Source organism: Mandrillus leucophaeus, unplaced genomic scaffold (assembly GCF_000951045.1).
Source record: "Mandrillus leucophaeus isolate KB7577 unplaced genomic scaffold, Mleu.le_1.0 Scaffold68, whole genome shotgun sequence".
NCBI lineage: Eukaryota > Metazoa > Chordata > Mammalia > Primates > Cercopithecidae > Mandrillus > Mandrillus leucophaeus.
Window position 1 is genome coordinate 858,252 of NW_012107363.1, and position 25,396 is coordinate 883,647.

At 56.4% G+C, this 25,396-nt stretch overlaps 1 protein-coding gene across 2 annotated transcripts in view; it reads left to right on the top strand.

Annotated features, from left to right (window-relative positions):
- Positions 1-3,191: 3,191 nt before the first annotated feature.
- Positions 3,192-25,396, top strand: part of LOC105555282 (wolframin) — a 30,540-nt gene continuing 8,335 nt past the window's right edge. For both annotated transcript variants that reach the window (XM_012002139.1, XM_012002138.1), the window contains exons 1-6: positions 3,192-3,429; positions 13,442-13,524; positions 15,345-15,489; positions 17,878-18,048; positions 18,563-18,643; positions 21,771-21,919. In XM_012002139.1, coding sequence (XP_011857529.1) covers positions 3,198-3,429; positions 13,442-13,524; positions 15,345-15,489; positions 17,878-18,048; positions 18,563-18,643; positions 21,771-21,919 — 861 coding nt within the window. In that variant the 5' untranslated portion in view covers positions 3,192-3,197. The remainder of the gene's footprint in view (positions 3,430-13,441; positions 13,525-15,344; positions 15,490-17,877; positions 18,049-18,562; positions 18,644-21,770; positions 21,920-25,396) is intronic.

The window sequence follows — 25,396 nt, forward strand, 5'->3', positions numbered from 1 at the left end:
TTTGCTGGTTTTGAAATAACAAGCCCTTTGATCCAAACCAGACTTGGCCAACCCTCAGGGAACCTGAAAATTAATCCCCCTGTATTCATCCATTCTTACTAACCAGAGATTTTACTTTAAACTGTTTTTTTTTGTTTTTTTTTTTTTAACTGCAGTGTGACATGGTACATAGGCCAGCTAGAATCTGTTTTCCTGAAATTCCTTTTACGAAGTGTTTTCCAACTGAACGTGCCTTTGTTTAGCACCTGGGTGTAATGGCTTAGGGTTTTTTTAAATGCCCAATAGTTTGCTTTCTCTTCCATCATACGCATCATCCCCATAGCACCCCTATGTGGGAGGTGCTATCCCCGTTTTACATGTAGAGAAACAGACACAGTGAGGTCCTGTGGCCCCTAGTAAGGGTAACCGACCCCACGCTGTGTTGCTTCCGGCTGTAACTTCTAGCAGAGGGAGGGCTCTGATGGAGAGGGGATCACCTGAGTGCTGTATGTTTACCTGAGCAGGTGAGGAAGACAAGGACTCAGAAGAGACATAGCTTGGAAGCTCCCACAAAGGAGGTGTCGCTGGAGCTCTTGACTTGAAGGGTGCTTAGGGTCTAGGCTGGGGGAGGGGTAGGAAGGCACTCCAGGAAGAGGGCCCTGCGGAGAGGGAAGTGTGGAGGTCAGTGTTTGTGCGCTGATGTTGAAGGGTAGCCAGTGTTTTGCGGTGATTGGGCCCAGGGAGAGAGGATGCAGTGGCAGTTGGATTTCAGAGTCATCGTTTTCAGAAATGAGCTTGCAGAAGCGTTAGAATTGGGCAGGTCTGGATTTGATTTTCAGCTCTGGTACCTGCAGCTGTTTGACCTTAAGCAGGTCCCTCCGCTCCCTGCACCTGGGTTCCTGTCTGAAGTGGGGTGAGGTTGAAGGATAAAACATTTGCCCATCTATAACTCTGGGATGACAATAGGATCTACCTTCCAGGTCCATGCGAGGAACTCATGAGAAAAGAGAAGTACCGAGAACAGAGCCATTGGTCTTAATGGCAGAGATGCCCTGGCGTAGGTCAGCCCTCAGTAAAGGTGCCCTCCCTCTCTGAGAAAGTGGCACCTGACTTGGGGGCAGTGGGAACCATGGGAGAGGAGGTAGACATGGCCATGTGTCATTTGAAGACCTGACTTTTCACCGTCTCAGGTGGTCCGGTGGCCTGCAGGACCGTGGTTCTGTTTGTCCACAGCGTGTGGGTTCCACTTGCAATCCTGTATTTCTCTGCCACAGCTGACTAAGGGGGCACTTAGGTCTGCACGTGCAGTTAAATGACTGCTTTTGTGGAAGGTGCCAGTTCCCAGGAGCTTGGAACTTGGAAACAGGATAGAGCAGGCTCCCAAGCTTGACCATGCATGGTTTGCACCTGGGGGATGTTTTAAGCTGAGGGCTCAGTCCCTGTAAGGGAGGACCGTGTGGACTGAAATATGCAGAGTTCTTGAGCGGCACAGATCTGATCTTTAGGACCCATTTGCAGCTGGGAATGGAGCAGAAATTGTTGTGTATGGGAGCCTGGGGCCACTCCTGACTCTTCCAGTCATGGCTGCCCCCAAAAGTGACCTCTGGGCACCTCCTGGAACCCGGCTCCGTGCCAAGCACTGGGTGTTCAGAGGTGGCCGGGGGACTCCCTCGTGCCACCCATGGTGACTGGTCTCACTGGTCCTCACAGTTGCTCTGTCCCCATTTTCAGATGAGGAGGCTGAGGTGCAGAGAGGGATGTGGGCTGCTCAGGACCACACAGCTGGTGGGCACAGAACCAGGAGCACAGCACCGCGGCAGCTTGGGGCTGGGAGCAAGATTCTTTGCTTACCAGCCTCTCCCTGCTCTGCCCCTCAGAGGATGTCTGTGGCCCTGAGCTTGGGAGGGTCATTTGGGAATCTGAGGAAGAGTTTCCACTGCCTCACACGGCAGGTACAAGGTCCAACAGCGTCAGGGGTTTGCATCCCACCCCTAACGCCTCTCACCCAGGGCCCCATCCGGGTCCCGGGGCTCAGGATCCTGCAGCGCTTTCAGCTCTGTGTCTGTGGCCAGTGGTTGTCCTTCATTACAGGGATGGTGGTGGTTTTCCATGTTGCTAAGCAGCGTGTGAGGGCCTCTGTTGAATAAAATAAAGCCCTTGCTCCGGCGTGACACGGGTCACAGGATCTCTGTGCACTCTAGTCTCTTCTGATGCCCCCACCGCACTGTTTGCCTAGTTTGCTTTTTACTACGTGTGTTGATTTCTGGGGCATCAGTCCTGTGACTTCAGTGCCATGGCTTGGGCCTGGGGGTGGGGGCTGTGGAGCGGCAGAGCTGGGTATGAATCCCGGCTCCACCAGCTTGGCTCCCCCTCTTCTCTCCCCTGCCCTCTTCTCCCCTCCCCAGCTCCCTTGTCCTCTCATATTAACTTTACTCAGTACCAGCGTCGTAGTTTCCTAGGGCTTCCGTAAGAAACTGCTGGAAACTTGGTGGCTTAAAACAACAGAGGTTTGTTCTGTGATGGTTTTGGAGGCAGAAGTCTGAAGTCAAAGTGTGAGCAGGGTGGGTCCCTCCCGGAGGCTCTGAGGGAGGCTCAGTTCCTCGCCTCTGTCCAGCTTCTGGCAGTGACCAGTGGTCCTCCTGCTCCTTGCCCGCTGTCACCCATCTCCACATGGCTCTGTGACCCTCCTCTTCCTATAGGCCATCAACTATTGGAGCCAGGGCTTCCCTACTCCAGGCTGATCTCATTTTAAGATCCTTAAGTACGTCTTCAAAGACCTGTTTTTCCAAATAAGTGCATGTTCACAGACATTGGTGGACACATGATGTGGGGCCCAATTCAGCCCCCTGCAGCCGGGCTCCACATGGGTGGTGTCTGGGTGTTGCTATCGTCATCCCCATTTCTTGAATGAGGGAAGGTCAGGGTTGTGTGGCTCATGCCCGGTGAGGCAAGGACTCCGGGCCTCGGCACTTGCCGGTCTGGGATTGTAAGTGCCGTGCCATCTGTAGCGTCACATGGGTGAGTCTCCTCCGGCGGTTTCCTCCCTGGAAGCAGGGCTGGCCCGTGGGGGCTGTGCTGAGTGTTCGCGAGATCCTGTATGGAGTGTCTGGCAGCCCCCGCCTGCTTCCCTCTGCTTTTCCATCTCCAGCAGACACTAAGTGCCCGAGTGGGCTCTGCCGGTGCTGGGTGGGCCTGACCCTGACTTTTCTTCAGGCAGGATGGACTCCGACACTGCTCAGCTGGGCCCCTCCTGCCCACAGCCCCCACCAGCACCGCAGCCCCAGGCGCGTTCCCGACTCAATGCCACAGCCTCGTTGGAGCAGGAGAGGAGCGAAAGGCCCCGAGCCCCCGGACCCCAGGCTGGCCCTGGCCCTGGTGTTAGAGACGCAGCAGCCCCCGCTGAGCCCCACACCCAGCACACCAGGAGCCGGGAGAGAGCAGACGGCACCGGTAAGGGGGCAGACCGGGAAGCCCAGGCTGGGGCTGTTTAGGGATAGCTGGGTGGGAACGGGGTCCAGCCACCCCTGGAAGGTCCCCCCTCCAGGTCCCCTGCAATTCAGCATTGTGCAGCTCCCATGCTGTGCACAGGCATCCGTCCGCTGGGGCCACCCACCTCCTCGAGCCTTGCACCTGTCACCTCTGTGGCACCCACTCGAGGTGGTGCTGGTGCCCCCACCCCTCTGCAGTCCTTCTCTTCTCAGGGCCTCTGCAGCACTTCACAGCTTCCGTTTGCAACAGCATCCAAATGTATGGAGTAAATTCACGGGCCCTCTGTAACCAACTAGGGTGGCAGGCCAGAGGTGACAGCCACACTGTCGGGAGTGAGGCCACATGCGGGCGAAGCCCTTGGTGCTGAGTTTCTCCTCTCCCTGAGGGAGACTTGTAAGGGACGGGCATCCTTCACCTCCATCCTGAGGCGGGATGCTGGGGCCCTGGGTGTTCACAAGCAGAGATAAGGCCCTTGGTGTTCACAGGCAGAGCTGACTGAGGCCCTGGGTGTTCACAGGCAGAGCTGACTGAGGTCCTGGGTGTTCACAGGCAGAGCTGACTGAGGCCCTGGGTGTTCAGAGCAGAGCTGACTGAGGTCCTGGGTGTTCAGAGCAGAGCTGACTGAGGTCCTGGGTGTTCACAGGCAGAGCTGACCGAGGCCCTGGGTGTTCACAGGCAGAGCTGACCGAGGCCCTGGGTGTTCAGAGCAGAGCTGAGGCCCTTGGTGTTCACAGGCAGAGCTGACAGGCTTGTTGGTTCCCAGGTGGCGGTGTGAGGGTGGTGGGTGTAAGCCAGAGGAGTCCGGCCCCTGGGCACCTTCTCCAGCTCACTCAGGCCTCGGTCAGCCTCCACTTTTGCTAGAGAGGCCACTGCCAGGGGGGCTCAGTTCCAGCTCATCACTGCCCCTCCTGCCCATGCAGAAGCCCCAGATCCATGGTGAGTTCCTGCTGTGTACACCAGCCTTGTCCATGTGCCAGAGCGGGACTCCTCATGGCCGTCCTGAGAGCGGAAACTCAGGCACTAAGTCTAGGTGACTTGCCAAGTGACCCAGTGGGTGAGAGACGAGGCGCTCGAGTGGCCCAGGTTTCCTTCTTGTTCCAGTCACCTCACTGGCAGGGCCGTGGGGCCTCCCTGCTGTGGTCGCAGTGCACTGAGACTCCCATGTACCGCTCTTGCTGGACGCGCCCTCAGAATCTCACCGCAGCCCTGGGTCCTGTTTGTCTTTGCATCTCCTTAAAAGATCACTGTGCTCCTCCGCTTTGTTTTGGAGGCCTCTGGGTGGACGAGGGCCTGACCCCGGGATTTGGGCCCAGCCTCATGGCTTTGGGGGAACAGAGACCAGGGCTGGGAAGCTTGGTTTCAATCTGGGTAATGAGAACAGCCTGCAAGGGACAGAGTCCAAGACTGTGTGTGTTTCAGATAAGAAGAGTCAGGAAGCAGCTGTGGTTTGTTTGGCTTCTGTCTCCAGTGTGGGGGTGGTGAAGAGCAAGCCCTGGGCGCTGCCTGAGAGCCCAGACCCCAACACTGGACCTGTAGCTGGGGGCAGTGGGCGTCCCGTCTCCCAGTCACTGGTCACTGATGTGGCCACAGCACGCCTGGCCCTGCATGCCCAATGGCCACAGGGAGGGCAGGGCCCAGCATCCCTGCCTGTAGCAGCTGCTGCGAGAGTCTGTTATTTGGCTCCCCCGTCCAGCCAACATAGATGGGTGAGCATCAGTTAACATACCAACAGGTGACAACAAGGGTGGCTATTTAACTGAAACTCCCTGAGCCAGGCATCTTTTTAGGGCATTAGCCCACTTGCTTCTTTACCAGCCTTGGGAGACAGGCTGTGCTGCTGCCCCATTTTTCAGATGGGAAGCCGAAGGGTAGAGGGCTTAAGCAGATGACCCGGCGTCCTGTGGCTGGTGAAGGGTGGAGGGGAGATTTGAACATACCCTGGAGCCTGTGGTCACTGTGGACCTCAGGTCAGCTGTGCCCAGGGATCCCCATGTCACAGGCTCAGAAGTGCACAGAGCAGGTTGGCCTGTCCCTAGACCAGTGCCTGGCCAGGCCCTGGTGACAGGAGTGAAGGCTCAGGCCTGCCCTCCAGGAGCCCTGAGCAATATGGGAGACAGGAGTGAACAAAGAACTACATTCTGGGGGCTAAGCGCAGCGCGGGGAACAGCCCACATTGCAGTCCCCTAGGGGCCCTCCAGGAGAGCCTGGTCACTCTTCAGGGCATCAGGAAGACTGCCTGGAGGAGGCACCATCGGAGGCCCATCTGAGCTGCTCCTTGTCCTGTACACTTGGGGAACAGGAGAAGAGCAGCCTTGGGGTCGCCCTTCTCTGGCTGCCTCCCTGAGGAACTGACCCCCTTCTCAGCCCTCCGTTCAGCAAGGTTGGGGCGGGGCTGCTTCAGCAACTTCCCTGGGCTGGAGCCCCGTGCTTCCGTCCCCTCCTGGCCCTGTGGCCTTGGCAAGTCACTTGCCACCTGGGGAACCACTGCCGATGGGTCAGGGCTTAGAAACTCAGGGGCTCCCGGGCCCAGACAGGTAAAGACAAACTGCGACTCAGGCTAGAAAGGAGACCGCAGGGAGCTGTGGGGCTCTTGGGTGTCCCTGTGCCAGGGCGTGACTCCTCATGGCAGCCCTGAGAGGGGAAACTGTCCTGTGTGGAGTGTGGATGCCCGTGTGCTGAGAAGTGGTGTCTGTTCTGATTTTTGACAGCAGCCCAAGTGATGTGTCAGTGGGCCAGGGCCAGCACCTGCCCAAGTGATGTGCCAGTGGGCCACGGCCAGCACCTGCCTATCCATGGCTGCCCCAGAGCTGTTGGGCGGGGGGCCGTTTCTTCACAGGTAGCTGTGGTGAGTCCTGTGATCACCCCAGTGTTGTCTTCAGCCCTGGGGGAACCTGTTGTTCTGCTGAACAAGAGAATAAAGCTGGGCTGGTTACACCTGGTCCTAGGTGATCCAGCAGGCACAGAGAGCTAGAGTTGACACCAAGCCACTCAGCCACCATGACACTGCTGTGCGAGTCCACGCCCTGGCAGAAAGTCTGTTCTGGGCCTGTTCTGTTTAGCCCTGGGGCTAAAGGGCAGGCTCCGACGCACAGAGGGACGGGCCTGGTGCAGGTGGGAGGAAGGAAAGCTTCAGGCTGGGCGTGCTGTGGCTATCATGTGCTTAGCCTGTGCTAAGTGTGTGCTAAGCATGTGGCTCTGGTGGGCACTCAGGCCTCCTGGGCACCAGCCAAGGCCCCACCCCTTCCCACTGTGCGGCCCTTAGCTCTCTTGCTGCCTTGGTCATTCACAGGTCTACTGGTAGGACACGGCCCAGGGTTGGTGGGGGAGGAAGGAGGTGAGATGCAGGAGCTCTCCAAGCCGTACCTGCCACTCCGTCTCCAAGCAGCAGTCTTGTCTCTACAAGTCTCTCCAGCAGTGCTGCCACCACCTTGACCGGGGGCCCACCCTCCTATGAGGTGGCCCAGCTCACTATGAGACTCTGGGGCAGTCATATGCCCTTTCTGTTGACCCCAGTGGGCGGCCAGCCCACATGCCTGCTGAATCTGCCAGGCCTTCCAACCATGGGGGATAGGGGGATTGCTTTGGCAGCCACAGGGACACAGATATGGACAGGAGCAGGAGCCCTGGGGAGGAGGTGCATCCCACCGGGAAGCACCCACCAATGCTGACTGAGGCTGCACTGCCAGCCAGAGCCGCTGAGTGAGGGACGAAGAAGGGCCTTCGGGCGTGGGGAAAGCAGGCACCCCAGCTCCTACACTGAGGGCACCCTGGGCAGAGAGGGAGCCCAGCAGAGGGCACCCAAGACCCATAAGGAATTGGCCATGGTGTCAAGAGGTCAGCCAGGCCAAGCAGGGCCCCGAGGGTCAGGGAAGGGAGAGGGGATTGTTGTGAGTGGGCCTCAGCTGTCAGATGGATTGTTTACATTAAAGGCCAGCTAGGAGGTGGAGCAGAGAGAGGAGTAACCAGGCCACAGGAAGGCTGAGGGACAGGTAGACAGGGAGGGGAGAAAGCCAGGGTGGCCTCTAGGTTTCTGGCTGGGGCTGTCAGGTGGACGGTGGTGGCACAGCAGGAGGTAGGGTCCTGGGGGTTTCCCAGCGGGGTGCGAGCTTAGTCTTAGATCAGGGCCCAGGAGGGGCTGGGGCTCTGACGCAGATGTGGAGTGTGCGGAGCCCCCGCTGCCCTGGGGACAGGCACAGCAGGAGGTGCTGCTCGGGGCTGTGCCAGCTGCTGGGGCACCTGCCCTTGATTATTTAGGAAGCAGCTGTCATGTCTGTTCTGTATCCTGACCTGGCCCATCTGATTGCTGTGTTCCTGCTGAGCCCCACACCACACTGTGAGGACTGGCCGCAGGATCTGGGGAGGCTCAGTCTTCTGGGAACTTGGCAGTGTGCCTGTCTTACTTGTGCTCCAAGCCTCGGACATCACCTCCAGGAAGCCTCCCACCGCGAGTGAAGTCTACAGTCGTGTACCCAGCCCCAACCCTCATGGGTGGACATGCTCGTTCTCGCCTGGCCCAGGGCGGGCTGTGGTGAGCTCAGGAGTCCTGTCTCTCAGTTTGGTGCCCTCGGCTCCTGGCACCCCAGACTGGCGTTTGGCCATTGCTCAGGAAAGGTCCACTGGCTCAGTGATGGGGGCCCAGTCCAACGCCCCTGGGCAGGGCCTGTTAGAAGGGTGCCCTCCCTGCCAGGGCCTCCAGGCCACTGTCTGCCCTGTTCCCACCTCAGAGCTCAGCCAGCCCTGGGAAGAGAGGGCTGAGGACCATTCAGCCTGTTCATTCACGCGAACCATGGTCAGTGTCCCAGAGGCTGACGGGATGCCTGTGGTGCAGGGTGACCCTAGCTTCCCCGTGTGGGGGATGCCCCGGTAGTGCGAGGCCACCACCCTGTGCCCTGTCTCTGGCACAGGGATGATGACAGCACACAGCACATCCTCTTTTCTTTCCACCTTTCCCTTTGGCACAGCCCCTTGTTGTGGTCGTCACGAGAGGAGCAGAGAGATCGTGGAGGTCAAGGGCTTGCCCAGGACCAGTGAGGCAGGGAGAGGGCAGCAGCACCCTTAGAGATGGGAGGGTTACATTGTATTTATTTACTACATGCCTAAGATTGTACTCTTAAGAGCGTTTGACATACATCCAAAATTTTTTAAACACTATAGAAGCATGTCTGGATGCATCAGTAATGTGAAAGTGGAAGCCAGCTGCCCTACTCCCAGCCCACTCTGGGAGAATTTTGTGCACGTTTGGAGCCAGCTGTTTGGGGAGAGAGGCCCCAGCCACTGCCCCTTGGGTGGATTTGATGTTCTGTGTTTGGGAAGAAGCCTTCTCTCCATCCTTTTCTGTTTCTGCAGAATATCTGTTTAAGTCAGGGAGTTGAGCTTGGCAGTTCAGCTGCTCAGCCAGGCAGGTGCTGTGTCCTGGACTATGCTAGGATCTGGGGAGGAGAGAGGGCAGCTGCAGGCCCTGTTTGCAGTGGCTCCCTCCTGGGATCCCCGTTGTTCCTCCCCACATCTGCTCACTGTGTACTGTCCAGCGCCGTAGTGGAAGCTGGGGGCAAGATGGGTGAGACCCATGGACATAGATGGCATCCATGAAGGCTGGCGGAACCTGTGATAGACGATGGATGATGACCCAGGTTCCAGCAAGAAATGGCAGTGGGCCGTGCTGGGAAGGGGCGCATCCTGGAGGAGGCCCTAGATAGTGCCTAAGAAAGTGAGGGTCATTGGCTGATTCCGCGCGGCATCCGTGAATCTCTCAAATCCATAGGGCCTGTGCATGACAAATAATTAAAAAGGTGAAGGGTGTTCGCCATGGAACCTCACAGAGGGAAGGAGACCTGCCCATGATATCCAGCTCTGATCACACTGCTGTTTTGTGATTAATAGGCAGACTTTCAAAGAATGAATTAGATTCAGGACCCTTTTAGTTTCAAGTGACAAAATCTCAATGTAAGTTGACACAAGCCAAAAAAGTAGAGGAGCAAGGGACTGATGAGTCCATGGATCTGTAGAGCCTAGAGTAGTTTGCTTCAGGCATGACTGGATCCGGGGGCTCAGGTGATGTCATCAGGAAGTACTCGCCCCGCCCCCATTCCACTCTGCTTTCCTGTGCTGCCTCTGTCTCAGGGGCTCTGCCCACAGGGTGACCTTCCACAGTTCAAGCTGGCATCCACGTGCCAAGATCAGCAGAAGGGGAAAGCCCATTTCCCAGCAGTTCTAGCACAAACGCTGTTGGGCCGTGTCCATCCCCGAACCAGGTGCTGTAGTCAGGGAGATGACCTGGCAACTCTGATTGGCCAGGTGGGGGTGCAGGCCTTCTGTGTAGCACAGGAGACGGGGCAGTGCCACCCAGACCATGAGAGTGGGGGGCGTTCCCCAAAAGGGGCATCAAGATGCAGTTATCAGAAAAAGCAAGGAACGGAGGTCGAGCACACAGAAAAACGTGTGTTTCATGGGTCTTGGTGGTCCACACTGATGCAGCCGGCTTCTGGGGGTGATCTTTCTGGCATGAGCAGTGAGCATGCTGGGATTTGCCTTTGAGCCCATGAAGGCTCCTGCTTCATGGACTAAGCTAATTGGTCTTCAGGACAAGCCCACCACTGCCACATGGAAACTGGAATAATGAAGAGGGTGTCTGTCCATCTCATTAAGATTCTGGGCCGGGCGCGGTGGCTCGCACCTGTAATCCCAGCACTTTGGGAGGCTGAGGCAGGCGGATCATCTGAGATCAGTAGTTCGAGACCAGCTGGCCAACATGGTGAAACCCCGTCTCTACTAAAATACAAAAAACTTAGCCGGGCACGGTGGCGGCCGCCTGTTTTCCTAGCTACTCAGGAGGCTGAGGCAGAAGAATCGCTTGAACTCGAGAGGCAGAGGTTGCAGTGAGCCAACATCACACCACTGCACGACAGCCTGGGCGATGAGAGTGAGACTGCGTCTCAAAAAAAAAAAAAAAAAAAAAAAAAGGTTCTATATATTGGGAAGATGTCTTGAAAGCTATTGGCCGGGCGCGGTGGCTCACGCCTGTAATCCCAGCACTTTGGGAGGCCGAGGCGGGTGGATCACGAGGTCAGGAGATTGAGAGCATCCTGGCTAACATGGTGAAACCCTGTCTCTACTAAAAATACAAAAAAGTAGCCGGGCATGGTGATAGGCGCCTGTAGTCCCAGCTACTCGGGAGGCTGAGGCAGGAGAATGGCGTGAACCTGGGAGGCAGAGCTTGCAGTGAGCCGAGATTGCACCACTGCACTCCAGCCTGGGTGACACAGCGAGACTGTATCTCAAAAAAAAAAAAAAAGTAAAAAGAAAAAAAGAAATGTCAGGCTATGAATAACTTCTGTGAAAAATTAATTACGGACTGGAAGAATCTTTTTAGACCACCACACAGGCTTGGACCTTCCATGTTTTGATTTTTTTTTAAAAGGGAAGAATAATATGGTTTGTGAACTTCGTCAAGTAAAGAGATTTGAATTCGCGAGAGGTGCTGGCATTGTGGTGGGAAGCACAGCAACGGCCCTGGGGTGTCCTAGGGAAGTGGGGAGGGAAGAGAAAGCCTCCTCTTGTGAACAGCAACTCTGGACCACTCACTGCAAAGCATCTCTTTTCATCATAAACCATCCTGTCAGATTGATGTTAACGATCAGATGGAAGCTGCTTCGGAGCAGTGATGTGACCTGCACCAGGTCACACAGCACCTTACTGTTGAGCGTGGATCCACACGTGGGTCTGTGTCATTGTGATCACTCACACTGCTGTGTGGGCCCACGGCCTTGATGCCTGCAGGCTCTGTGTCTGCAGTTCCTCTAGGAATCGTGAGCCTGCTGCTGAGCCTGCAACCAGAAAGCACGCCGGGGGGGCTCGCGGGGCAACGGCAGCAAGGAGGGAGAATTACCCTTGTTGGATTCAGGGAGCATCAAGGTCTCGGGACTCTGGGGAGGGTGGTGTCCAAAAGGGCTGCCCTGCGGGACCTGATGCCATCTCTGAGCAGCGTCTTTGAGGACCCCAGCAAGGAAGCTGAGCCCGAAACTCTGTGCAAGAGTTGCGTCCAGGGAGAGTTACGTCCAGGAAGAGGGGCGTCCAGGGAGAGGGACATTCAAGGAGGGGTCGTCCAGGGAGGGGGGCCTCCAGGGAGGGGGGTGACAGGGAGAGGGGCTTCCGGGGACGGGGGCATCCAGGGAGGGGGGCATTGAGGGAGAGGGGCATCCAGGGAGAGGAGCCTCTAAGGAGGGGTACATCCAGGGAGGTGGGCTTCCAGGGAGGGTGGTGTCCAGGGAAAGCGGCATCGAGGGAGAGGGGTATCCAGGGACAGGGGCATCCAGGGATAGGGGCCTTTGTGTCGGCAAGTTGCCCATCCAGAGGGCTGGAGTGCATCTGCCTGACCACAAGAGCTTGTAAAGAATCCATCTAATTCTTCCCTTCTGCAAATGTGTGTCTCACCCACACAACTTCACCTGTGAGGGCCTCACCTGCCGCCTGCAACTTTGAGTTGTCCCAGCCTCCCTCTGCCCTCTGCAAACTGGGTGTGACCCCTCCTCTCTGCCTTTGCACCTGGCCACGTCCCATGCTGTCTCCCACGGGAGTCCTGTCTCCTGTACATTTGGTCCTCTGAAGGCAGTGGCCAGGCAGCATTTGGTGCTGCAGAGCCGCTTCAGAGCCTGGCATGGGATGGTTCTGGGAAGGCCCTGGGAGAATTGGACCAGAAAGGCTGGTCCTAGGTGTGGTGTTACTGGGAACCATGCAGCCTGTCCCACTGTCAGCACACTTGGGTGAAATGGGTAAGACTGCGTGATGCTTTTATACATTCAGATAACTTCTTAGGAAGTAACATACAGCACGAACTGTAGTTGATATTTGGACCCTTGGTCTAATAATTTAACTGGAGAACCTGTGCTAGGAAAATGACTTCCCAAAAGAAAAGAAACGGTTCATGGCACCACTGTAGAAAACAAGAGGTTATCGGAAGCAACCTACGGACCTGATGGAGAGGAGCGGAGAGGCCCAGTAACCTGACTCTGTCTCCTTGACAGATCTAGGAGCCACCCAAACGGTGAACTGACTGCAGCGCATCGTGGGAAACCAGAGGACAATCCACTGCTGTGGACTGAAAGTTTGTGTCTCTCCCAGTTTCATGTGCTGAGATCCTCACCCCCAGTCCGATGGTGTTAGGAAGTGATGAATCGTGAGCAATGGCTTTACGGTGGAATTAGTGCCGCTATAAAAGAAACCTCAGAGAGCTCCCTTGCCCCTTCCACCCTGTGAGGACGCAGCCAGGAGACCGGAACCAAAACACAGGCCCTCAGTAGACACGGAGTCTGCAACACTATGATCTTGGACTTCCCAGTCTCCAGAATCGAAAGGAATACGTTTCTGATGTTTGTAAGCCACCAGGGTTGGTCTATGGTGTTAATATTTTTGTTATAACAGCTCGAACAGGCTAAGGCGTTCACTCTTAAGAAGGAAAAGGTAATATCAAGATGTATATACACTGATTATAATCTCCAAAAAAATATGTTTTATGTTGGTACGATCATGGAAAACATGAACTTGATCTGTTGGGGTGCTGGGCTTTGGGTGCAGGTTCTTTGTATTCCTTAGGTCATGGGCTGTCAAACTTGAGTCCTTGGATCTTTCTAGAGCCACAGCTGGAGCAGGCCTCAGCCAAGGGGCATGATGGTGGGACTTGGCTCCGTGCTCCCCTGCTTCCCGTGCCTCCCACCCCAAGAGCTTCGAATTGCTGTTGAACCACCCCCCCCCGCGTAGAGTTTGCTCACCTTGCTCGGGGCTGCTTGTGATCGGAAGGCAAACAGTGACTTTCTGGGCATCTTCCCTCTCTGTGTCTGTGTCTCTCTGTACTCCTGGCCTGGATTTGAAGGTGACGAGCAGCAGCAGATCTGAAGAGCCTCCTGCCGTCCCCTCCGTCCTTCTGACAAGCGACAAAGCTGGCTTTGTGACATGTGTGTTTGTTTCTTCTGTGTTAAAGGGCCTACAAAAGGAGACGTGGAAATCCCCTTTGAAGAAATCCTGGAGAGGGCCAAGGCCGGGGACCCCAAGGCACAGACTGAGGTGAGGACTGCAGTGCCGGCGGGGACTTCAGGACGCTGCCCCCAGCACAACGGGCCTGGCCACGAGCTCCACAGCCCACAGAGAAGTGTTGGTGCCTGAGACTGGGGTCAGGAGCCAGCATGATGCACCCTACCCCGCTTGAGCCCCATGTTGGTCGGGTGCCCATGTTCACTGTGCCAGTGTTCCTCCTGGCACCCCTCTGGGGAGCAGCGCTTTTCCCCCTTTTGTCCAGCTCACACCTCATCTTGGGCATCACCTCCTCCAGGATGACCTCCTGGCTTCTTGCAGCTGCCTGCTCTGTGCCACCCCCCAACATACACTGTGTATGCTGCACACTCTTATCTCCCTGACTGGCCTTTCACCTGGCTTTTAGCTGTGTGCACAGGGCCCTCAGAGCAGTGACCGTTAACTCAGCATCAGCCACGGGCTGGGCTTTGTGCCAGTGCTGGGGACGTGATGTGGCCCCGTCTTCATGGGTGACAGGTTAGTGGAAGAAGTAGACCCAAAAAACCCAAGTAGACAGACAGAAATACAATGATTTTGAATTTTGAATTTTGAATTACAGTAAGGGGAGAAGCCAGCAGCAGGCTGAGACAGGAGGTAGCTGGGGGTCCTGTGTCCTCTGTGGAGGCAAGTTCTTCCCACCTCATTCTGTCCCCTTGCACAGGACTCAAGCAGGTGACCACAGTTATCCTGAGCAGTTTCCCGCCCCCTCTTCTCCCTAAAGAGGAGAAAAGCTTCGATGCAAAACTATAAATGAAGAATTTCTGGCCAGGCGTGGCAGCTCACGCCTGTAATCCCAGCACTTTGGGAGGCCGAGGCAGGTGGATCACCTGAGGTCAGGAGTTCGTGACCAGCCTGGCCAACATGGTGAAACCGTGTCTCTACTACAAATACAAAAATTAGCCAGACATGGTGGTGCATACCTGTACTCCCAGCTACTCAGGAGGCTGAGACAGGAAAATCACTTGAACCCAGGAGGTGGAGGTTGCAGTGAGCCGAGATCGCACCACTGCACTCCAGCCTGGGCAACACAGTGAGATTCCATCTTAAAAAAAAAAAAAAAATTATTTCCTGACCTCACAGACATACTGTATTTAAAAGTTCCTCCAACATCCATTTGCCCAGGCATTTGGAGGCTGGGGGAGCGTAGTGAGCCCTTTTATGGGCTCTCTTTGCCCTGGGCCTCACTTTTTCCATCTGTAGAATGAGAAGATTGAACCATTTTAGCAGGGATTTTTTTTTTTTTGCAAAGGGCCAGATAGTGAATATTCTGGACTCCGCACAATTTCTCGTGTTGCTCAGCTTTGCTGTGGAGCACATAAAAGCAGCATGGACAACATGCAAATGAGTGGTTATGGTTGTATTTCAATAAAACTTTATTTGCAAAAGCAGGCAGGGGGCCAGTGCCAACCCCTGGCTAGCTGGCCTCTCTCCAGCCCTGGCTTTCTGTGGTCCCCTGACTGTTTTGAGAGGTGTAAAGGACCCAGTCATGGTTCTGATTTCCATGCACTGATGGTAAGCCTTGGCAGGCAGGAGCAACTCAAGGAAGAGAGCCTGTACCAGTCGGAGCCCGTGATGACTCCTTCACTGTGTGGATGGGGTGGCCACACCTTCCTCACCTTGTTTTGAGGAGGAGCGAGTGGCCGGAGGCTCAGTAGGGCCGAGCCTAGTGGACATGCCTGGTGTAACCCCATTTCCGCCCCTTCCTTCCTGGCCTGGGTGACAAAGGGAAGTGGGTGAAAGGAGGTGGGCTGGCTGGGAGCATGGGGTGGGAGAGGGTCTGAGAAGCTGGAGGCTGACTGGCATCTGTCTTGCAGGTGGGGAAGCACTACCTGCAATTGGCCGGCGACACGGATGAAGAACTCAACAGCTGCACTGCTGTGGACTGGCTGGTCCTCGCCGCAAAGCAGGGCCGGCGGGAGGCTGTGAAGCTGCTTCGCCGGTGCTTGGCGGACAGAAAGGGTGGGTCTGCCTGAGGTTTAGAACAGCCTCTGGAGGCTGGGCGCGGTGGCTCAAGCCTGTAATCCCAGCACTTTGGGAGGCTGAGACGGGCGGATCACGAGGTCAGGAGATTAAGACCATCCTGGCTAACGTGGTGAAACCCTGTCTCCACTAAAAAATACAAAAAACTAGCCAGGCGCGGTGGCGGGCACCTGTAGTCCCAGCTACTCGGGAGGCTGAGGCAGGAGAATGGCGTAAACTCGGGAGGCGGAGCTTGCAGTGAGCTGAGATCCAGCCACTGCACTCCAGCCTGGGCGACAGAGCGAGACTCCGTCTCAAAAAAAATAAAAAAAAGAACAGCCTCTGGAGGGTTGAGCAGTTTGTAATGCTGCTTGCTAACTGAACAACTAAAATCTTACCAAACCTAATGCCGGTGATGCTGTTGGGAAATTTCAGTTTCTGTTTTGCTGGTGGCCTTGTCATTTTAGACACTGTTTCTGGACCTAACATGGGATATTTAACAGACCAAGCCATTTTCATTCTGTTTGGCTTGTGTTGGTGTCTCCAAGTGGTAACTATACATCCTGCTTCCCTGCTGGGTTCTGATCCAAACGGAGACATCGATCCTGGGTTCAGCTGAGAGGCAGTTTCCCTGAGGCAAAGCTGGACACTGTGATGTGACCTGCAGTCAGAGCGGCCCATGCCCCTGAGCTGACGTCCATCCGGTCTGGGCGGACCAGCTGAGGGGCTGTGGGCCCACGCAGACCTGGGCAGGTGTGCTCACTTTGGGAGGAGGCAGGCTGACCCCTCAAAGATCATCTCTTTCAAACAGAGAGGCAGGGGAGGAAAGGGATGCAGCTCAGGCCACGGGTGCTCAGTTAGGACGTTGTCCTGCGCAAGGGAAGTGGCTGTCCCTGGTGCCGTGGGGCAGTGTGCTTCCCGAAGTTTCCATGTCTCAGGGAAAGACGAAAGTGGGTGTCACAAGGTGTTTTTTGTAATGATACCTTTGTATAAGTATTTTATGTTTATCATAGAAAACTTGGAATATGTAAAACACATAAAGATACAAATTACTCATAACCTTGAAGCCCAGAAGCAGCTCCCATATTTTGGTGTATTGTCTTCTGTTTTTTGTTTATTTTTTGAGGTGGAGTCTCACTCTGTCACCCAGGCTGGAGTGCAGTGGCGTGATCTTGGCTCACTGTAACCTCCACCTCCCTGGTTCAAGCAATTCTCCTGCTTCAGCCTTTTGAGTAGCTGAGATTACCACCCCAGCTAATTTTTTTATTTTTAGTAGAGACAGGGTTTCATCATGTTGGCCAGGCTGGTTACACACTCCTGACCTCAGGTGATCCACCCGCCTTGGCCTCCCAAAGTGATGGGATTACAGGCGTGAGCCACTGCAGCCAGCTTGTATCATAATATTTTAAGAGTTACATTTACTATACAGAGTCTTTCTTTGAAAATTAAACTGACGGTTTTGAAAAAACTAACAATGGCATTGTTAACCAGAATTTCTCACCAGTCTGGCCTCCTGATTCCAGAGCAGGTGGAATGATCTGGAGGGGGCTCAGGCGGCCCACACGGCTCATTGGCAGGAGCCAGGGATACCCCAGAGGCTGCTGGAGCAGAGCGTGCAAGGGAGGAGGCTGGTTGGCCCCCTGTGTTTCCCCCAGCTGCACACACCTTCTGATGTGCAGTTGTGCTTTCTGATTCGAAAAGAAATACGTGCTCACGTGGAAAATTTGGGAAATGTTCAAAAGGATCTCCATGCGAGTCCTCCTGCCCTCTACTGGGTTGTGTGGGCGTCCCAGGCTGTTGAGGGTAAAGGGAGGAGGGTAGCCGCGGACCAGTAGTAAAACCTGCTCTCCCTCTCCCTGCTGTCTAAGCCTTCCTTAGAAAGGGCTGAGCTGTGTGTGAGACAGAGGAAAGCTCTGTGGACACAGGGGTGGCCCTGCCAGTGCGCCCAGGTTTGTGACTGCAGTGAGACCACCATGGGTTCAAGACAGCTCTGCCTCTTTCTGAATGTGTGACCTTGGGTGAGCCAGAACACAGGCCTGTGCCTCGGTGTCTGCACCTCTGAGAGGGGGATAGCAGCACCTTCTGGGAGGGTGAAACGGGAACAGGAGGAACAGGAAGAGGCTGCCTCCTTCCTGCCACCACATAGGGGGCGCTTGGGGCTGTCTGCTGCAAGACCAGCCTGGCCTCCCAGCTGGAGAGTGGACGTGGGAGGGGCATGGTGCGATGTCCTCCTGGGCCAGGTGTCCATCCATCCTTCCCTGGTAACCAGGTCCTGACACCTTGTATGAGTCTCCCTCGACAGCCTTCCAGGCAGAGTTGGCGGGGTCAGAGTGGCACTGAAAGCTCTAGGCAGGGCACACAAGGCCTTGACCACATCCTGTCCCTCAGGCATCACATCCGAGAATGAACGGGAAGTGAGGCAACTCTCCTCCGAGACCGACCTGGAGAGGGCCGTGCGCAAGGCAGCCCTGGTCATGTACTGGAAGCTCAACCCCAAGAAGAAGAAGCAGGTGGCCGTGGCGGAGCTGCTGGAGAATGTCGGCCAGGTCAACGAGCACGGTGCGAGGATTCACCCTGGGCGCCAGCCTTCCCACAGGGGCCAGGCCCTTCCCTCAGGGGCTGGGTCTTCCCACAGGAGTCGGGACCTTCCCTGTGAGGGCAGGGGCCTTCCTTGTGGGGACCAGGGGACCAGAACCTTCCTGTAGAGACCATGCCCTAGTGGGGAGGTGTGTGGGTGGCATTTTGACAGCATCTGCCCTGGCTCCAGTGCTCACTCACTGAACAAACCAGAGGGCATTCTGCCCAGTGCTCTGTGAGCACATCTACCAATGGACGGACTGTGTCCATCACCAAGTGGGAGCACACTACAGGGTGTGGAGTCCACCCTGGCAGCTGGAGGTGCAGAGGTGTGGTGGCCCCTGCACTGCCTGCCCTGGGGCCCTGTGATCCCCAGAACGTAGGACGCCCCCTGAAATTGGTGTGCCCTGGGAACAGTGCGTCAGTTTCTGGTGGGCTGCAGGGCACGAGGGGATGGTCAGCCTGTCTGACTCTTAATCCACCCTGTCCCCTGCAGATGGAGAGGTGCAGCCAGGCCCTGTGCCCAAGTCCGTGCAGAAGCAGAGGCGGATGCTGGAGCGCCTGGTCAGCAGCGAGTGTGAGTGCAGCCCTGCCCCGTCTCACCTATGCCTCCCGGCCCACGCCTGCAGGACAACCTCTCCTTCCTGCGTGACCCCATCCTGGCCTGCCCCGTCTCACCCATGCCTCCCGGCCCGTGCCTGCAGGGTGACCTCTCCTTCCTGTGGGACCTCTCCCTGGCCTGCCCCGTCTCACCCATGCCTCCCGGCCCGTGCCTGCAGGGTGACCTCTCCTTCCTGTGGGACCTCTCCCTGGCCTGCCCAGTCTCACCCATGCCTCCCGGCCCATGCCTGCAGGGTAACCTCTCCTTCCTGTGTGACCCCATCCTGGCCCTGCTAGGATCTCGGGCGGTCCATTTGGGGATCAGTGTTCTGGATGCTGGGAGTGGACACTGCCCACCTGGAGTGCACGCACTGGAGGGAAGGCAGACACAGGACAGAAACCATGATGTGCCAGTCCCTCCTGGACAGGGAAATACTGGGGGTGGGGATCCGCGGGGGAGTCCTGAGTGGGGAAGGATGAGGAGGGCGTTAGGGGAGGGGCTCAGGGCAGAGGGAACAGCATGAGCAAAGGCCCAGGAGACCCAGCAGGGTGTGGAAGGGGCTCTGCCCCAGCATAGGCCCTTTGTAGGTAGGCAGGGAAGAGAGCGGGCAGAGCCTAGGCGGGGGGATAGAGATCTGGGGCACAGCGAGCTGGGGGTGCCTTTGGGATGTTTGTGGTGAAAGAATGAGAAGAGACTTCACATCCTCCAGGTGCAGCTGGCCAGCCTCACTGTCTTCCATCCACATGGGGCAGACTCGGCAGTCTGAGGCACCGGGAGCTCCTGTCCTGGAGAAGATAGACAGGCGGGGGGCTTGGGGGCTCAGTATCAATGGGGGCCTGGGCCAAGACCCAGGTCTGCCACAGACTCTTCTTGTGACATGGGCAGGTCTCATTTTTCTTTCTGGGTCTCAGTTTCCCTTCTGAACAGCGAGATGATCAGACAAGGGGACTGAAGGACGTTGACTGTCCTAGGAGCCTCTGTGGCTTGTAGGGCAGAGTACGGGTGGGAGCACAGATCCCCCCTTCCCGCTGGGCCAGTGAGAAACTGTCCAGAGGGTGTGGTCACAGCCCTTGCCTGTGCGTGGGCGGGCATGGGTGCTGGGGCTGCGGGTTTCCTGCTCCATTTGGGGGAGACAAAGAAACGCCTCACGTGGAAATGGGAAGAAATCTGTGACTCGGAAACCCAAGGACCAGAGAGGCTGTGACAGTGTCCTGCCACTGAGGTGGCGTGGTGCCTGCTGTCCTGAAGGGAGGCACCTCTGGGCAGGAGCAGCCCAGCCTGGGTCTCCATCCTGGGTGGCACTGCAGGCAGAGTCTAGACCCCACCTCACTTCCCACTCCCACAGGGGTTTGTGGTGAGCCGGGCACACCCGCTGCTGGGCCCAGTCTCTGTTGCTGGGGGTGAGTTAGGAGTCAGCACTGCCAGCCTGGGGGCCCCTCCGCCAGGCCCTCAGGGACAGGACCCCAGCACCCCCATTGTTTCCCCTCCATCAGAACGTTCCCATCAGGCATCACCTGTTTCTCTGCCCGCTTTTCCAACAGAACTCCCAGAAAGAGGCATCTGTCGTCCCCGTCTCTCGTCCCCTCTCCCGTGCTCTCAGGCCTCTCCCACGTTATTCCACCGAAGCGGCTCGTCCAGGCCATCAGTGACCTCCTTGCTCGGCCACTTCTTGTCTTGTCTGACTTGGTCCATCGGCAGCGTGGGCAAAGATGACTACTCTTCTCCTTAGAGCCTCTGCCCGGCCAGGCCCGGGGCCCTTGCTGCCATCCTTGCTACTCCTTCTTGGGGTCCCTAGACTAATGTTCTGTCTCTCAGGACAGGACGTCCTGCCCGAGGTATTCATCCGTATAAGGACAGGGCCTTCCTTGTGGGGACCAGGGTCTTCCTGCAGGGACTGTGCCCTGGTAGGGAAATGTGTGGGTGGCCTTGGTGACCACTCTTGTGTGTCAGACGCCGTCCTCAACCCGCAAGCCTCCAGCCTGCCCGGGTTGCCTCCTGCCCATGCTCCTTCCACATCTCCTGTACCTGGCTGTCCCATGGTCAGCTCACAGCTCGGGTGTCTACAGTGAGCTGCTGAGGCCTGTGCCACCTGCCACCTGTGTGGGCCCCCCAAGGCTGCCTCATCTCTCTTTGCTGCTGCTACATCTGGGTGCTGCCCCGACTCCTCTCCTCTTGCACACACAGCTGATCCATTAGGAGGTCTGTCGGCGCCCACTATCACGGCTGCCATCTTGGATGCAGCCTGTCTCCTCCCTAGGGTTTCTACAGCACCCTGGCTTGTCTCCCTCTGCCCTGCCCCAGCATGGTCCTTTCTTTCTCGTCCTTCCCATGGAGGCCCTCCTGGACACCATCTCACCCACAGTAGCTGGGGTCCTTCAGGGGCCTCATTGCCTCCTTAGGAATCATGTTAGATGGAGGGGTCAGTGGGCGCGTAGCTCTCGGTGGATCACGTTGGGTAGAGGGGTCAGTGGGCACGTAACAGGCTCTTGGTGGAACATGTTGGATGGAGGGGTAAGTCGGCCCATGGCAGGGCGCATGTTGGATGGAGGTGTTAGCAGGCACATGGTAGGTGTGGGCAGATCCTGTTGGATGGAGCGGTTAGCAGGTGCACAGTAGGCCCTGGGTAGATCATGTTGAACGGAGGGGTTGGGGGCGCAGATCGTGTTGGATGGAGCGGTTGGCAGGGTGCTGGCCTACAGGGCGGCTTGTCACCTGTGCTGTGAGAAGCCACACGCTGGCTGGAGGTAGAGGAGGGAGTCAGCATGCACTGGAGATGCAGGTTGTGAGGCTTGGTAGGTGAACTGGGTGAAAGGTGTGGGTAAGTGGCCTCCAGGCATGAGGAGCTAGGCAGAGAGGGACACTTGGGGTGGGGACAGCACACCCAGGGGCCGGGGGCCAGGAGTGGAGGCTGGCACTCAGCAAACCTGCCCCCTTCCTCCTCACCCAGCCTGGTCCTCACCCCTCAGGCCACCCAGGGAAGGGTTTCCTCCACCTGAACCCACTCAGCTCCTTTCTTAGCTTGGCCCCACGCCACCATCCCCAGCCCATTGCTCTGTGATAGGGCGGCAGTGGGGCCCCCATGCTGTTTTCTCTCATGCTTCAGCCAAGAACTACATCGCACTGGATGACTTTGTGGAGATCACTAAGAAGTACGCCAAGGGCGTCATCCCCAGCAGCCTGTTCCTGCAGGACGACGAAGATGACGACGAGCTGGCGGGGAAGAGCCCTGAGGACCTGCCGCTGCGCCTGAAGGTGAGTGACCGAGACCGCAGTGAGGCCGGAGCCTGCCTCCCAAGGACTCGCACACCTTAGGCAGGGCACCTTCCCGGAAGCTGCAGGTGAGGAGGTTGTCGCCTATCACAGAGTGTCCCAGAACCGCGCCGCTGGTACCTCGGGACATCATCTCTCCTCATAAGGATGTGTCCTCGGGAGGGAGGCCTTTCTTTCCTGAGCTGTCAGGCTCGGAAACCAGGGGCGGTGTTGGGCAGGAGTGCTGGGATGGCCAGCACGGGGCCTCGGGTCCTTCTGTGCAGAGCGTAGAGGGTGGTGGGGCGGGCTGAGGCCGACTTTCATCTAGACTTCGTCACTTAGCAGATTTCTCCGTGTATGTCTAGAGTGGAGGCCAGTGCCTTGAGATGCCTTCCCCCAAAACAAAGTGCCCATGTCCATCAGGCCAGGGAGGACCTGCAGAGGCGCCCACTGCCCCTGGACCTGCAAGGGCTCAGGGAGTGAGGCCAGTGTGGGAGCGTGGTGGGTGGCACTTGTGCAGGGTGACATTGGGCACACCTGGAGGACATGAGCAGCTTGGGCGGCAGGAGGAAAGGGGGGAAGCCCAGCAATGTGGGCCTGACAGCTTGTTTTCTTGGCCATGTGGCCCTATGGCCTCTCACAGAGTTGCCCACGGTTCAGCTCGCATGGTTCAATTAGCTGTGTGCCTGTCTCACTCTGCAGAGAGCACCAGGATTTCCAGAAGCTTGGCCTCATGACACAGGATCCCCACTGAGGCCAGCACAAGGGGCCCCAGCAGATGGTTGTCACAGTGCCTGCGGGCAGCATCATGCACACACCCTGGGGTTCTGTCTTCTGAACCGACTGAGAACCTGAAGGAACTGCCATCATTGTGCTCAGATGGGTGCATGCGTCAGGGCCAGGACCAGGAGATGTTGGGCCACCAGCTGTCAGGCGGGCAGTAGGCTGAAAGGTCACCATCCTGGAGCCAGGGAGAGGGTCAGAGTAAGCCCACCCTTGGGGGGGAAGAGCAGGAACCCAGGTGCTGCAGGAGCGGCTTCAGCCCAGAGAGCAGCAGGCACAACAGCCCTGCTCCAGGGACTCGGAGCCAGATGAGTCTGAGCGTGAGCCCCGCCGAGTGCCCAGAGCTGCGAGTCCTCTAGGGTTGCAGGTGGAAGGCTCTGCGCCTCCCACTTGTATGTCCAGGGTATGACACTGACCGGTCTGCCGAAGCTCTGAGACGTGGGCCGGGATGGCCAAGAGCTTGAACCAAGCGAGCACATGTTTTTGACTGACGGTCTGCTCAGAGCTGGCCCTAGGCGGGCATATTCACAGATTGGGAGCCATCATCGCCTTACTAATGGGAGATGAGGAAGCTGGGGTTCTGGCATGGTTTTGGCAAAGACACTCCTGAAATGCCAGTGAGGGTCACAGGTGAAAGGGTAACTTGGGCCAGGCGGCCATGGCCCAGGTGTCCCAGTTTATGCCGTCTGGTGTAAGTACTATTATAGTAATGCCTCCTCGCATATGCATCCTGTTTGGATGCATTATGTCACCTACTTATGGGTGGTGAGTCCAATATTGCGTAGCACCTGAAAGTCCTATTTATTTATGTTACTTAATGACAGGGTCTTGTTCTGTTGCCCAGGCTGAAGTGCAGTGGCAGGGTCACAGCTCACTGCAGCCTCAACGTGCCAGACTCTAGTTACCCTCCCACCTCAGCCTCCCAAACAGCTGGATGACAGGCATGGGCCACCACACCCAGCTGATTGTTTGAAACAATTTTGTAGCGATGAGGGTCTCACTATTGTCGCCTACGCTGGTCTCAGACTCCTGGGCCAAGTGAGCCTCCCACTTTGACCTCCCAAACTTCTGGGATTCAGGCGTGAGACCCTGTGTCCAGCCAGCCTGAAAGTCCTTTTCAGAAGGGAGAGATTTAAACTATTCTGACAAGAAATAAACAAGGCTCCGATTCGCTTCGGTTTTTGAAGCTGTCAGAGCACTTTGATTCCTTTGCAGCTTGTCGTCTTAGAAGTCTCTTGTGAGGGAGGTAATGAATCGTCACAAGCATCTCCCCAGGCTGAGAGCTGTCCCAGCTTTTAGTAGCCGTGTGCAGAACAGAGAGGTCTTCACCCAAAGTGAAAATGGCAGATGCCTCTTTGTGAGCCAGGCTTACTCCCACAAAGAATGTTCCAGACTCCACACAGTTCTCTTCTGGAGCCTGGAGGTGCAAGCTGTCATCGTAGATAAAATCCTCTGAAAACAAAGCTCATCATATCTGAAAATCCGAACATTTTTAACATGACGTAATTGGCAAATCCAACGCGGGAACATTTTTAACATGACGTAATCGGAAAATCCAACGCGGGAACATTTTTGCCCACAGGTTTGAGCAGAATCTCGTCTCGGCTCCCTTCCGCAGCCCGCCTTCTTCATGGGTCCGCTCGGCCACCTGTGTGGTGATGCTGCTTCCGGGTTTCTCGTGGCAGCAGAAGGGCTGATCACCGCGGGCCCAGACCGAGGGCTCTGCAGCGTTCTATTCATAGAAGCAGACTCCTCACTCATTTTTAAAATTTCGTTCTTTTTCCATCTCAGGAGTTGCATTTGTTTGAAGCTTCTCTGCAGAAAAGGAGACTGAACTTTTTAATCCCATGTCAGAGGAGGGTCTTGAGTGGACACTGCAGGGAGCAGAAATTGGGGCTTTAAAAAGAGAATCGTTCCCTGGTCATTGAGTTCAGGTGGATGGCCAGCCCCTCCACACTGTCTGAGCAGAGGCAAGATGCCATCCGACATAATGTTCTAGAATCTTCCTTGTCTTTTAAAGGCCCTCTCAACCAGGTGGCTGTATGTGTTCCTCTAGGCAATAGAATGTGCGTGACTTTGAGTAAGACGGGATTTCAGATTAATTTTTACCAAGGCCACCCCCTTGCTACCGTGGCGGTCGTGCGTGAGACAGTGGTGGTGAGCAGTGGCGGGCCAGGCCACCTTTAGTTGTCCTGCTGTTAGCAAGGCCCCCACACAGGGATTAACTGAGCAGCCTGCCGGCTGACGCACATGTTGACTCATTTCTAGCTGTTGATTTTAGCCGGCTGGCCTGGCGTCGTACTCCAGGGGCTCGCCCCAGACAAACCCTGGAGTAGGTTGGTTTTCATAAATGCCCTCTGGCTCTCTGGCAAGCATTGGAAATGCCCTCAAACCCTGTAGTGCCTGGTCTTCCCTAGTCACCCCTGGCCATCTCCTGGCAGTGTGAGCACCTCTCTGCTCGTGGAGAAGGTTGTTGACCCCAGAGAGACCTGGGGGAGCTATTGGCTGCTTTAATCATTTATTTGCTTGTTATAAAACAGAGATTAAGTGGACTGTCACAAATATATACGAAGCAGCGAGCTGTTCCCCCATACGTGTAGACGTGCATGCACACACTCCTGAACACTTCCGTTTCCTCCATGAGCCTGCCCCTCTCCTCAAATCTGTGGAAGACTCAAGTCTGTGTGTGTAGTTGTG